This window comes from Zalophus californianus, chromosome 17, assembly GCF_009762305.2.
Source record: "Zalophus californianus isolate mZalCal1 chromosome 17, mZalCal1.pri.v2, whole genome shotgun sequence".
Classification (NCBI taxonomy): Eukaryota; Metazoa; Chordata; class Mammalia; order Carnivora; family Otariidae; genus Zalophus; species Zalophus californianus.
Window position 1 is genome coordinate 218,631 of NC_045611.1, and position 13,794 is coordinate 232,424.

At 53.8% G+C, this 13,794-nt stretch overlaps 1 protein-coding gene across 5 annotated transcripts in view; it reads right to left on the bottom strand.

The window, feature by feature from the left end:
• Positions 1-13,794, bottom strand: part of SPIRE2 (spire type actin nucleation factor 2) — a 37,587-nt gene that overhangs the window by 16,455 nt on the left and 7,338 nt on the right. For 4 of the 5 annotated variants that reach the window (XM_027618755.2, XM_027618753.2, XM_027618754.2 and 1 more), the window contains exons 2-5: positions 8,695-8,738; positions 4,214-4,570; positions 1,050-1,130; positions 762-926 (exon numbers count right to left, since the gene is read on the bottom strand). In XM_027618755.2, the coding sequence (XP_027474556.2) occupies positions 762-926; positions 1,050-1,130; positions 4,214-4,570; positions 8,695-8,738 (647 nt within the window). The remainder of the gene's footprint in view (positions 1-761; positions 927-1,049; positions 1,131-4,213; positions 4,571-8,694; positions 8,739-13,794) is intronic. The other variant, XM_027618756.2, reaches the window with a different exon arrangement.

Genomic DNA, 13,794 nt, shown 5'->3' on the forward strand with positions numbered 1-13,794 from the left:
GCATAAAATGGGACAATCCCATGATCTCAGATGCTGCTGCTGGTCCTCCAGAATCCTTCACTCGTTCCTTCTCCCTGTCCTTGTCACACCGTGTCCCCAAATCCCACTGTGTCCCACCATGTCCCTAATGTCACACCGTGTCCCCATCATGCTGTGTCCCCGATGTCATGCCAGGTCCCCAACATCACGCCATGTCCCAACATCACACTGTGTCCCACCGTGTCCCTGGCATCACAGTGTGTCCCTGATGTCACACCATGTCATACCATGTGCCCGACGTCACACCGTGTCACACTGTGTCCGTCTTTGTCACACCGTGTCCCCGACGTCACACCATGTCATACCATGTCCCCGACATCACACCGTGTCACACTGTGTCCGTCTTTGTCACACCGTGTCCCTGACATCACGCTATGTCCCTGTCCTTGTCACACTGTGTCCCAGATGTCACACTGTGTCACACCATGTCCCTGATATCACACTGTGTCCCTGACAAAACACCCTGTCACACCGTGTCCCCGACATCACACCCCATCATGCCGTATCCCCGATATCACACTGTGTCCCTGACATCACACCCTGTCACACTGTGTCCCCAACGTCACACTGTGTCAGGTGTGAGCCAGGTGAGTCAGGGCCACATCTGCCCATGCACATCTGAATACCCAGCTCAGCTCAGTAGCCAGCACACAGAGCAGGGGCTCCAGAGCCACCGGTGGGCAGAAGGCTTGGGGGTAGGCTCCTCTCCCCCACCAGCTCACCATGACCTTGCGTAGTTTGTAGTTCCTGGCGCGGATGTCCTGCATCAGCATCTCAAAGGGGGTGAGCTGGAACTCAGTGGGCAAGGGGTTGAATTCCTGCTCCTGCACCTTCTTGAGCTTCACTCCATGGCGGAGCTCCCTCATGAGCTGCACCCAGAGTCGGGCCTGGGCCCCCGAGAAGACGAAAATGGCCCTTAGACCCAGCGGGGCTCCCAGAGGCCTGGCACAGACCCCAGGTGCGGGGGGCTGAGCCCTCTGTCCCAGGGCTGGAGGGGAGCCATAGCTTACCCAGTCCGTGTGTCCCAGGTTGTCAAGCTCTGCCAGGGGCTTCTCTGCCTGCAGCTCATCCTCCCGAAGCTTCTGCAGCATCTGTTAGTCCAGGAGAAGGTGAAAGAGTGGTCGTCACGGGGATATGGGCCCTACCGGTCTGTCCATCTGGGGACAGTCCCTTAACACATGGGCTAGTATTCCACCAGCTAAAAAAGGGATGAGTGGGCATTTTTGGCCAAGGCTTTGGGTTCAGAAAGATCTAGAGAAAGAAAGCCATTAGCTGTGGAACCACGTGGGACAATTGGTGTCCCATCAGCTATCTCTGGAAGCTCCTTCTGGGCAAGGGAAGAGGTGAGAACATAACACCCACCTAGCACCCACACAGAACTTCTGGTTCTCTCTCTTCTCTTGGCTGATCCACACGGCCCCAAGGGCGATGTGTGCTTCAGAGGGAGCAGATGCAGGAAACCCTGCTTTCTGTCATCTGTGAAGAGCTCCCAGTCTTCCTTCAGATCTAGCTCTCAGGGTGCTTCCTCAGGAACACCTTAGCCTCTTTGCCCAGGCAACATGCACACCCTCCTCTTGGAAAACCCATGGTTGCTTCTTGATACATGATCCCCACTAGAGTTTTATGGTTATGTGCTTCTTCGAGTGTTGTCTGGACCACTGGCTCCATGAAGCCAGAACCGCATTTATGTTTGTTTCCTGACCTTAGTATTCCTGGTTCGTAGCACAACATTACAGATGCTAGGTCGTAAACAGTGGCTGGATCAATGAATAAATGGATGGGTGCATGGGTGGGTGGGTGAGTGAATGGAGGAATGGTGGATGGATGGGTGGATGTGTGGATGGAAGAATGGTGGATGGATGGGTGGATGGGTGAGTGAATGGAGGAATGGTGGATGGATGGATGGATGGAGGAATAGTAGATGGATGGATGGAGGAATGGTGGATGGATGGGTGGATGGGTGGAGGAATGGTGGATGGATGGGTGGATGGAGGAATAGTAGATGGATGGATGGAGGAATGGTGGATGGGTGGATGGTTGGGTGGATGGAGGAATGGTGGATGGATGGGTGGATGGGTGGATGGAGGAATGGTGGATGGATGGGTGGATGGGTGGAGGAATGGTGGATGGATGGGTGGATGGAGGAATGGTGGGTGGATGGGTGGATGGAGGAATAGTAGATGGATGGATGGAGGAATGGTAGATGGATGGATGGGTGGAGGAATGGTGGATGGATGGGTGGATGGAGGAATGGTGGGTGGATGGGTGGATGGAAGAATGGATGAGTAGACAGATGGTAAGAGGAGGAGTTGCTCAGCAAGTTCTGGGAAAGAGACACAGTTTCGTATTTCAAGTAGAGAAAATGCCACCATCACAGTGAGGGCCAAAGAAGAACATGAAGGATTGTTAGGTACTGTTCTTTGCTGAGAATTTGGGAAGAAGCTGCTAGATTAACTGCCTTCATTGTCCTGGATCTTGGCAGCAGCTAGAGACTCTGTTCCCACCAACTCCTCCACCTTGGAGAAGCATTGAACCTTTAGCACACAGCTCCCACCTCACTGCCCCCGCCCCCTCCCCCTCCCCCCCCCCCCACTAAGACAGAACCGGTTACCCTGGCTTTCATCCCAAGCTACCTGCTAAACTGCTTTGGGACGCTCTAGAAAATGCTGCCAAGTCTCAGAGTAGCACATGGTGTGTGATCTGGCTGATTCTAAAAATAGACCTCTGTGTGATCTGGCAGTTCCTGTGGGCAAAGGGCATGAAGGGTGGGTCTCCCATCCCTCCTGGACTTTCTATACCTGTTCCTGAACAGGGTGTTTCTTCCTAAAACGCCAGCCCAGATGTGTCCCACCAACAGACACTCTTCTTTCTCCCTGTCACTACCAATTCCCTGAACGTCTCTTGGGTCAATTACTTGCAAGTCTAGAGTTGTTTGCTCCTGCTAAAGAAAGCGCTTCCATTGTCCGCATAAGGAACTGATCTTAGCAACAGAACAGATGACTTCAGAGCAAGAAAAACAAAAGCATTAAGACCATCCACCAATTAGAACATTAGAAGAACATCTCTAAGATGCTAAGGAGGAGTGGGGTTTGGGGGGCAGGGGGACAGGGAGTGGGCAGAGGAACCACCCACCCTTGGGCCATCAGCTGGGCTGTAGGTAAGGGCCCAGCGGCTCAGGCAGTGTCGCGGACTTGTCCTGCGCTGGGGCCCTGGCCCCGTCAATCAGAGCAACCCTGAGAATCTCCTCAGGCCCACGAGTTCAGGGAAGCTGGTCCAGGGATGAGCATCAGTCCATTCCAAACAACACCTTCTGCCATTTAAGCAAGAGTAGGTGGAGCAAATTGCCCTGCCCTCTATGAAGTCTGCATTTTCTCATCTGTGACTGCTGATGGGAGGCAGGAGTCCCTGTGCCCAGACCCCTGCTTCAAGGAAGTGTGCCATTTCCCTCCAAGGGAGGAGATGGGAAGAGTTGAAGGAAGATAGTCAGCTAGTAATTCTGGGACCACCCAGGGAGACCCCAGCTCTGCCTGGACTACCTCTGACTTGGGGCAAGGGACAGCTTTCAGAGCCTCTATTTGCTTAGCTGTAAAAAGAGTGGTGGGGGGCCACCAGCACTGAATTTCCTACCTCCAGAAAACTCCAGGCACGGTGAGCACACTCGTGCACGGAACTACAGCAAGTGGTTTCCAGAAGGAACCAGCACGGGGAGAGGACAGCCAGGCCTTGCTGGACACATAAACATGAGGATCTGGGAGACTACAGGAAGAAGGTCCTGGGGCCAAGAGACTGAGAGCCGGTTACTTAATGTCTCTGAACCGTAGCTCCTTCCTGTGCAAAATCCAGCTTAGGGTCAAGGGAAAACTGGCAAAACATCAGAGACAGAGCTGCCCTGAGTGCAGACGGCAAGGTAGGCCTTTCAGAGTCCTGAGCTGAGGATTTCCACTTCCTGCTGGAGAGACAGAGGGACCAACGCGTGGGGAGGTGGGGGGTACGGGGCAGGAAGGAATCTTGGGGGCCTCTTCCCCTTCCCCGGTGATCCCTCCCACTTGCTCACCACCTGGGCATACCACCCCCTCGTGCCCTGCTCCGCCCCGGCCCACCCCTCCCTTCCTTGGCTTCCAGGAAGCCCCCTCCACGTCCTCGGCCCCTCCGTGACACATCCTCGCCTGCTCACCTCCTTGGCCTCGTGGACCCTGACGAGGAAGGCCCGCAGCTCCAGTGTCTCCACAAAGAGCGCCCGGCACACGGCCTGGTAGTGGGCCTGCGCGCCCCGGGGGTCGGTCAGGCGGGCCGCGCACAGCCGCATGGCCTGGGCAAAGGTGCGCACGGCGCGGGGGCTGCCCTCGGCCTCCTCTTCCTCCTCCGGGCCCCCATAGCCCTCGTCAGCAGCCCCACAGCCACTGTCCTCACAGTCATTGTTGGCCATGAGGTCGATGAGCCGCTCCAGCTGCGGGCTGAGCTCTCGCTCCTCGCTGTCGTCCAGACCCCAGTCCAGCGCGCGGTAAATGGCAAAGCCCAGTGACTGCACCATCTGTAGGACAGGGGCCCAGAGTGTCAGGGAGAAGCGGGGGAAGGGGGCAGCCTGCAAAGGACCCGGCCAGGAGAGGGACACAGCCGCCCCACGAAGTACAAGAAAACCTCCCCCGAGATGAGAGCAAGCTGCCCATCCAGAGGGCGTATACTGTGAGCCAACCAAACATGTCACAGAACAGACAAGATGCTTTCCAAACAGCACGGCCACCGTGGAAAACAGTTTGGTTAAGTTCCTACGGTCAAACATGCTTTCACCACGTGAAGAGAGGGCAACTCCTCTCCCAAGTATCTAACCAACAAAAAGGAAAGACATACAACCGCACAGGACTTGACCTGGAATGCCCACAGCGCCCAAACCTGGAATGTCCAAATGTCTTCAACTGGTAGATGATAAACAAAGGTGACCCATGCTTACCGTGGGATACCAGGCAGCAGGGCAAAGGGTCAAACTCATGCACTCCTCTCACACACACAGTGAACGCAGAGCAACAAAGCCAAAGCGCATGTTTCCGTTTATCCAAAACTCTCGGCAAGACAAAGCTTATCTACAGCCATAAAAAGCAGGTCAGTGGGTAAAAGTCGGGGGTGGAGGCAGAGATTGGCAGGAGCAGAGGAGCTCACTGAATATAAAGCATATCCCAATAAATGTGATTTAAAAGACAGACAACCGAATTAAACGTTAGCTTTTAATGTCACGTAAGAGCGTATTTTCAATCAGAGGAGAAAGACTAGCGTGTCGCAGTTGTTAACTATATAGGATAGAGCGCAGACACCTGAATAAGGAATGACATCCTCTCCCTTAAAAATATTTTAAACTCCATGTAAATTTCAACATATGTAAATTTAACCTGAAAAAGAAAAAAAAAGAAGAAGAAGAAAAAGGAGTGGCAGCTGAGTCGGGGCAGGGAGCGGGTGGGGTCCCCAGGGTCACAGTGGCTGTTGGAGTCCAGCCAGGCATGGGGACGACAATGCTGTCGTTCACTTTACCTATGCTCAAAATTCTCCATGAGTAGTTCTTTTAAAAGCGTATTAGCTTATTAAAAATCAGAGTTTTGCAAGAGACTTCTTAACTCAGCATTTCTCAACTTTACTTGGCAGAAAACCCTATTTTCATGGACTGCCATTAACAACTGGGGAGCCTACGTTCTCCAGAGGACGTCCATGAAATATCGCCACTCTGCTTGTCTGTTTAAGTGCCATCTGCACCTGACGTGCCCTGCTCGCAGGAACGCAGTCCTGAAAAGGTCAGGGAAGAGCCTCGTGCAGGGCCAGAGGGGTAAGGACAACCACATGGACTCTGCTTCTAGCTTGCTTGGCTTTCCTATTTTGACATTTCCCCTTTATGACAATGATACAAAATGACAAGAGCTTTTCTCACGTCATCAACTACTCTGAGCCCTTTGCCAGTAACTGCAGGACAGCCCAAGCTCAGAGCTAACCTCTGGTTTCTAGGCAGAGGAGGGAGGCAAAGCCGCAGGTCACCTGACCACAGCTACCAGCTAGCAGAGCCAGACTTGGGACCCGGGTCCGCCCACAGCCTGTGCTCTAAGCCATGTGCCAAGGTGGGAGGCCACTTCGTGGCAGATGGAGCCACACCCTCACCTTCCACCCCCAAGTCCTCCTGGGCTGGGGGATGGGGCAAGCCTCTGGTCTCTCCCCTCATTTCCTACAGCAGCAGCCCAGGGGGACTAGCCTGAGCAGAGCTGAAGGAGGATACGGAGAAAGTCAGTGCCGGGCAGGGGACAGGCGCAAGACAGCCTTCTCTATCCTGCAGAAACGCCTTTCAACACACCCTGAGCCTGGAGGGGGCCAGCGCGGGGAGACGGGTGGGCCTGGTAAAAAGGGCAAGGCTCTAACAGAGCAAAGTTCCAGCCTAGAGTCAACAAAACCCCAGGCCACCCTTGGAAGCGGTCTTATCTCTGCGTTAGGTAGGCAAAGGTCACAACCCCAAATCATGAGTCAGAAGGCACAAGGCCGGGGCCAGGTGGAGTCCCCTGTGGCAGTGGGGTCCCCATCAGGACTACTGGGCTGGCAAGAACCACGGCCCACACAAATTCCCACTGATTCTTCCGTGGCCCAGAGGCAGATGCCAGGAAGGAGACGGTGGGAGAGGCTCGTGCCCACTCTCTAGTCCACGGCCACCTCTGACCCAGGGGCGGCTCTGCCCTGGTCTCTCCACTGGAGACCACTCTGCCACATGGGGCAGGGCAGACAAAGGGGCCCAGAAGGCCAGTCCCTGCCCCAGCGCATCACAGAGCAGCACCCCAACCCACCCACGCCTCTCCCTCTCGCTCCTGGTAGCTGCCTAAGCTAAGGGTTAACTCCAACGGGAGCCTCTTATCTGATGTCTGTTCGGTTAAAAGCTTCTCTGTGCTCCAGCCCAGACACTGGAAACTCCCTGAAAGGCAAAGAGCCCTTGCTTTCCCATAAGGAAAAATCTGGGCAGCCAGCCAGAGTCTCGGAACCTCCAGCCCTACCTGCCCACTGCGTTTCGGGAACTGACCAGGCTCACAGTAGGCCTGCTTGGGGGTCAGCCTGCTAACTGAAGGGCCTCCCGGGAGAAGGGGCTGAGACTGCAGGACGGGGTCAGCGAGGGGCCGGCAGCAAGAATCTGGGTTAGCACAACAAGTGGCCTCCTACCACAGTTCCTGGGGTGGGGCTCTGGGCACAAGAGTCCAGATTGGGTCCCCACAAACAAAGCTCTTTATAAATACTTTCAGAATTGCTAACAGGCCTGCTTTGGAATGGTAGGTGGTGGACGCACGTTCACTTGGGGACTCTTCAGACTCACCGTCTGAAAGGCAGGGGAACGTTCCTGGGCTTTGGGTAAACAAAGTATCCAGAATACTCTGCCAGCAATGGAAATGAGTCTTGAAAACAAGACTTTTTTTCCCCAAAGCAAATTACGGAAACCGATATATGGCAACAGGACCAGCACCGAGCTCTCTGCACAATCGTAGACAGTGTGCTGCTGGGAAGGGTATCTTATCACTGACATTAGTGAGAACTGCCGGCATGTGGTAATAAGAAAACCCAGAAAAACTGTGGGATGATTTTATTATTGTTTTTTAATTCTCCACAACAGACACTAGGGCCTGTGACCAGCCCCCTACCCTTGGTATAACACTGTGTTTAATAAAAAATACAGGGCGCCTGGGTGGCTCAGTTGGTTAAGCGACTGCCTTCGGCTCAGGTCATGATCCTGGAGTCTCGGGATCGAGTCCCGCATCCGGCTCCCCGCTCAGCAGGGAGTCTGCTTCTCCCTCTGACCCTCCCCCCTCTCATGCTCTCTCTCTCTCTCAAATAAATAAATAAAATCTTTAAAAAAAAAAAAAGCTTTATGCAAATATGTATTTATTATTATTTTTTAAAAGATTCTTTATTTATTTATTTATTTGAGAGAGCGAGAATGAGAGAGAGAGAGCACATGAGAGGGGGGAGGGTCAGAGGGAGAAGCAGACTCCCTGCTGAGCGGGGAGCCCGATGCGGGACTCGATCCCGAGACTCCAGGATCATGACCTGAGCCGAAGGCAGTCGCTTAACCAACTGAGCCACCCAGGCGCCCTGCATAAAGCTTTCTTAAAGGCGGTGGAATGATCAACATTGAATTCAGGACAAATCCCCAGGGGCAGATGGATGGGACAGGGAGACACAGGTCCTACTGGTGAGATTTGCATTGCACGCGGCATGGGGGCTCGTGGACATCGGTCACCGGCTGGCTTTCCTGTTTGCCCGTTAGCCCCACTCCCTGACTGATGCTCTGCGCCCAGGGGGGCCAACCCCACAGACCACGTCGCCTTTGCTCCCTCCCTCTGGTCAGTGGGAGGCAACACCAGGAGCTTGGGGGCAGCAGAGAAGAGGGAGGTGGGGAACCATTGCTCCCCCCCGCCCCCGCCTTCAACTCTCCAAGGCCTGCCAGGTTCCGCACACCCCGGTGGGCTCTCTGTCCTCACCTGCCCACTCTGTTCATCAAGTCCTTTCAACTAAGTCCTTTGAGTATTTTATCTGTGTCCTAACTAGTGGAAACAATCGTGTAACTTTATATGCTTTTTAATTGACATGATATGACACATACTAGTTTTAATGTATATCAAGTAAACTTAAAAATTATTTTAAAGGTACCTGGGCTTCTGAGCTGGTTGGTGACAACACCATCGTTGTGGACTCTGCAAGAGGAGATAACAGGCAGTCAAGACATACCTCAGCAGCCCCAGGCCCTGGCAAATAGGGCCACCCACCCACCTTCCCTCTCAGGAACACACAGTCTATCCCCCAAAGGCTCCAGTGGAACACCAGAAAGCTTAGACAGGTTGACCTGCCAGTCATTTGGATGAACATCCAGGTGCATTGCCAGGAGACTGATGCAGCCCCTGCCCACACCCCACACAGCAGTTACACCCCAAAGTAACCACTCGGACGGTCCCCTGGAGAAGCATGGTTGGCGCTAGTGTAAAGAGGGAATAAGGAGCGAGCAGACCAGTTAAGTCTTGTCTGCAGGAAAGCCCTCATGGTCTATAATTCACAGCCTGAAGCCATGTGCCCCCAAATCACAGCAGAGTCAAATGAGAAACCCAGGCTCAAAGGCAACAACAGATTCTGCTCTGGAGTTCCCAAGAGCTGAGCTGGGTAAGTCAGCATCTGGCTACCGCCTGTAGATTCGGACATCTGCCCCCAGACTGCCAGAGCCTCCATCAGAGAATCAGAGTCTCAGGGTTGAAGCCCAGGTGCTAAATTAGGTACGAGGTATTTTATTATGTTTGTTAGTAAACATTGCACTGAATTAACATGTCTATAAGTGCTCACTCGTTGTAACCCATATACAACCCAGAAGGTAGGTGGTTTTGCTACCCGTTTCACAGACAAAGATACAGGTATCACAGCTAGTAAGTGGTGGGGCCAGGTGGAGCCAGGCCAGGGGACCCTAGAATCTGCTCCAGCTGCTCCCCACATCACCTCCCAGGTCTGCCAAGCTGCCAGGCTGCAGGAGACACAGAAAACCCACTATTGCTAACCTTTCCTTGAATTAAGCATGCAGCTAGGACCTCTGCTAGGGGGTGAAATTGACTTGCCTTCTTTTTGGAACGAGGTAGGGTATAAAAAAAACATAAACCATGAAATCTCTGCTAAGTGAACCTGCCTACTCTGCAAATATTTCCAAAATGCCATTAAGAGCTAGGGAGATTGCCAAAGATAAAGGGCATTTGTGTTGGGCTGATCCATTAAAGTAATGGAAAACAACCCACTCCCAACATCAGTGAAGCTGAAAGGGGGCAGCAAGCGGTAGCCTGTGGCCCGTGTTTAATCAAAGTTTGCAGCTGTGATGGATCAAGGCAACGGAAAGAAGAAATCAGACTCAGAACAAAGGTGCTCCCTGGAAGCAGCCAGCATCCTGAGCTATCCTGAGGACGGAGAAGCCAGCCTGCAGTGCCCTTTATCGACTGAGCACCGTGTAGTGCTCCGGTCAGGGCAAAGCCTGGGGCTGGAATCACGTGAGTGCCTATGTCCCTGGTTTAAATAGTCCATATGTTAACAAAAATAAGTGTTCATTAATCTAACTGTATTTTAAGTTGCAAGGACTTGGGGAGTCTTTGGGTTTTGAGGAGCAAGCTGCCCCTTGTGGGCAGAAACTGTGCCCAGCTCTTTGCTACAAAACTAACAAATGACTTATTATGGGTTCAATCTACAATCACTTCATGCAACTGGTTACTGATGACTCCCTCTTTGCAGACAAGGAAACTGAGGCTCTGGCAGGTGGAGAAAATCATACAAAACCACACAGCCCATCAGTGACAGAGCCAGGGCCCAAGCAAGCCCGCTGCCCCACCCAGAGCCTCCCAGCTTAACTTCCTGCAGCTAGAGTAACCTGCTTGCCGGGGGCGGGGTGTCCCAGAGCATTGTGCAAACTACCTTCTGTGTATTTAAAAAACTGTCTTGGAGCGAAAGCAGAGAGACCCAGACAGAAGCGGATGGAGGCAGCTCACACAGCAGCATTCTCACTAGGCCATCGGGTCACATTGAGGTGGGGCTGCAACCAGGACACCCGGTCTCTGGGATGCTGCCCCTCCACAGGCGGCTTCTCTCTGCCTGCAAGGAAGAACATCCTCGCCAGGATGTACTGGGAAAGAAAAGTCACCGTGATGTCTTGTGCATAAGGTAACAAATGAGGAGAAATCAAGATCCTAGGAAGTTTCCTTGGAAATGATCCTGTGTCCTGATAGTAAAAGATGAAAGACATCAGGAGGACCTTGCAGGCGGAGCTCCCACAGGAAGTGCTTCTCCCTGCCCAGCAGGCGGGGAGGGTGGTAGGCGGAGAGCTCTCGGACAGCCTCACCCCTCTGTGCCTGGGTGGGGAGCACAGGGAAGGAGGAGTGTAGTTCGGATCCCTACCTGCCTGTGGTCATGACCTTGAGGGTCTTGCGTCTCTGGCCTCCTCTCCTCACACACAGATGGAGATTATGCCCGCCCAAGCTAACCACCTCAAAGGACAAGTGAGGGAACAGGTGCAGACACTTCTTAGGGCACAGTATCCTGTGAGGATGTGGGCAGCCGTGATCACCATGAGGACAGCGGCAATGGGGCCACCAGGACATCCCAACCACGCTCGGACCATGGGCACTGTGACTCTCTTTAGGCTTGGGGGTCAGGACAGAGAATGGCCATGGAGGAGCCAAGGAGTCCCCCTCTTCAGCTCCCCAGAAGGAGACCATGCACATGCGGGGGGCACGGGCTCCCCTAGGCTCCCCCAGGTTCTTAATTACCAACAAGGAACGCAGACCACAAAGGGTGGGGTCCTGGCTTGAGCCCCGGGGCTCCTGCCTTTCTGCATCTCAGGCTGAGTTCTCAGGAACACCTGTGTGGCTCAACAGCGGGGTGGACAGACCAAAGCCCTTGCGGGGCCCCCACTCAGTGCTGGTGGGAAATGGCAACAACCCCAAGGAAGGCAACCTGCAACGTCTCTCAAAACGACACCCCTGCTTATATTGATTCAGCAGGTCTGCTTAGGTGTGCCCACGTGGCATGACCGCCGAGACCACGCACGGTAGTGCCCTTCCTAACAGTGACCCACCGGACACGCATATACCCGCTGAAGTTACACGCGGACATCCGCACACGGGTGCACTGGGCAGCCCCTTGAAGGAGGCGTCCTCTGTAACGAGACAGTTGGAGCACTCCAGTAAGGGGAGCGCAGAGGGCAGCACCCCGGCATGCTGGTATACAGAAAACACATACACTAAGCTCCTCTCGTGTGAGAAGCCTGGCAGGAGACTCCGAGTGTTTCCCTTTATACTTTCTGAATCTGGAACATGTACTATGGCATCCAGAAATCAGCTTACGGGCGAGTGTGAGAGTGAGCAAGCGCACAGTGTCCACTGGCCCTCCCTCAGTCCGGGGCACACAGACTTAGAAGCAACTCACTGACTTTCCCAAGCCTCCTTGGAGTCCTCTGACAGAACAGTATCGCCTACCACCCAGGTGACTGTAAAGATTCAACACAGACAGGGGAGCGTGGCTGGAGCCAGCCGTAGGGCATGCGACGTGTGATCTCAGGTTTGTGAGTTTGAGCCCCATGTTGTAGGGGGCACAGGTGACTTAAAAATAAATTTTTTAGAAAAACCCCAAAACGAAAACCATGTAGTATCTGGCACCTACTAAACGCTTCAATAAATGCTTGTTTCGTTGTCAAGAAGCAACTTCAAAACTTAAGTAATGTCTTCGCTCAAGCATCGGTCTCTAGAAACAAGCTGGTGGCAAACCCAAGCGAAGAGGGAAATGCCTGCTCACAGCTGGGGAGCTGTGTGTGTGTTCAGCAAACAGAGCTCTGTGGGGTGGGGTCCCCCAGTGTGTGCGGCGCGATCCTCCTCCATCTCACTTCCACCCATCTCCACAGGCTATGGCTGACATCAAGCTGCTTCTCCATAAACTCAGTTGTCACCCGCAGGGTGCAGCTTCCTCCCCTGCAAGAGCCTAGGACCACCATGACTCACATCAGTTCCAGGGGGACCCGAGTCAAGGAAATATGTGTTGGCCAGAGGGCTCCCCACACTCCAAGCAATCATGCTGTTAACTGTCCACCTTCTCACCAAGCTCTGGCGAGGGAAAGGACAGTGCTCCTCTCTTCCTCACCCCGTGCCTGCCAGGGTGACCTGGGGGTTACCACCCCACTGACAGTCACCGCCGACAGGGGCAGCCCTGAAAGGGCTGGTGCATCACCTCTGAGGCACTCCCCGCCGCGGGGCTAAGGATGGCTCACGTCAAGTTCCCGAGTACTTCTCGGGGCCCATGTCATGCAGTCCTCACTGCTGGCCCACAGTGCAGCCAGAGAGGGTGAGGAACTTGCTCAAGGTCACCTGGCTGAGGTCCAACCCACGGAGAGCCTGGCTCTGAAGCCAACACCCAGACCATGAGTCGTCTCCGTCACTGACCATGCCAGTCACCGGAAGATGGAATGAGTCCTGGCCCTGGAGGTGTTTCCAACAGGAAGTGGGGGACCCCTTCTTAGGTGTGGTGTGGGGAATCCACACACGGCGGCCTGACGGTCCTGGAGTGATCTTGGAACAGAAGCATCAGCATCATTGGGAACGTGGCAGGAATGCAGATTCTTAGGACCACTGCAGACCTGAGCAGAATCAGGTTCATCGGGGGGACCCAGCAATCCAAGAATCTGTTCAATATGCCCACCAGTGGACTCAAGGGTGAGAACAGCCCCAGTAAAGCATTAGGTGGAGCTCTAGTTCCAGATTCCTTGTTCTGAAGTTGCTGACTGGGTGCAGGAACAGGGTCCATTCTACCTGTGTGATTCTCCCACTCCATGACGGGCAGAACAGTGGCCCCCAGCCTGTTCCAATCCAGGACCTGTGGACACGTTATGCTACAATGCATACAAGGGGACCTGGGGTAGCATATGGAAGTGAAGTTGCTAATCGGCTGACCATAAGGCAAAGAGGTTATCCTGCATTTCTGACCTCTCCAGGTGTAACAGAATACATGTGTGTTGTTTTAAGCAGTGAATTTGTGTAACTTGCGCATTGCAGCCAAAGGAAGCTCTTACACCCTTGCTTGTAAACTGTTGTGCCTTGTCTCCTTGAGTAGACCAGACACTGAACCGGTGGGGATTCCAGGCAGGCTCCCTCCTCGACTAGGTCCTCACTGGAGGCCGAACTCCCTCTGAGGAGTCGACCAGGATCGGAGCAAAACCCTAGCGCCTTCCTGCTGCTGATACTG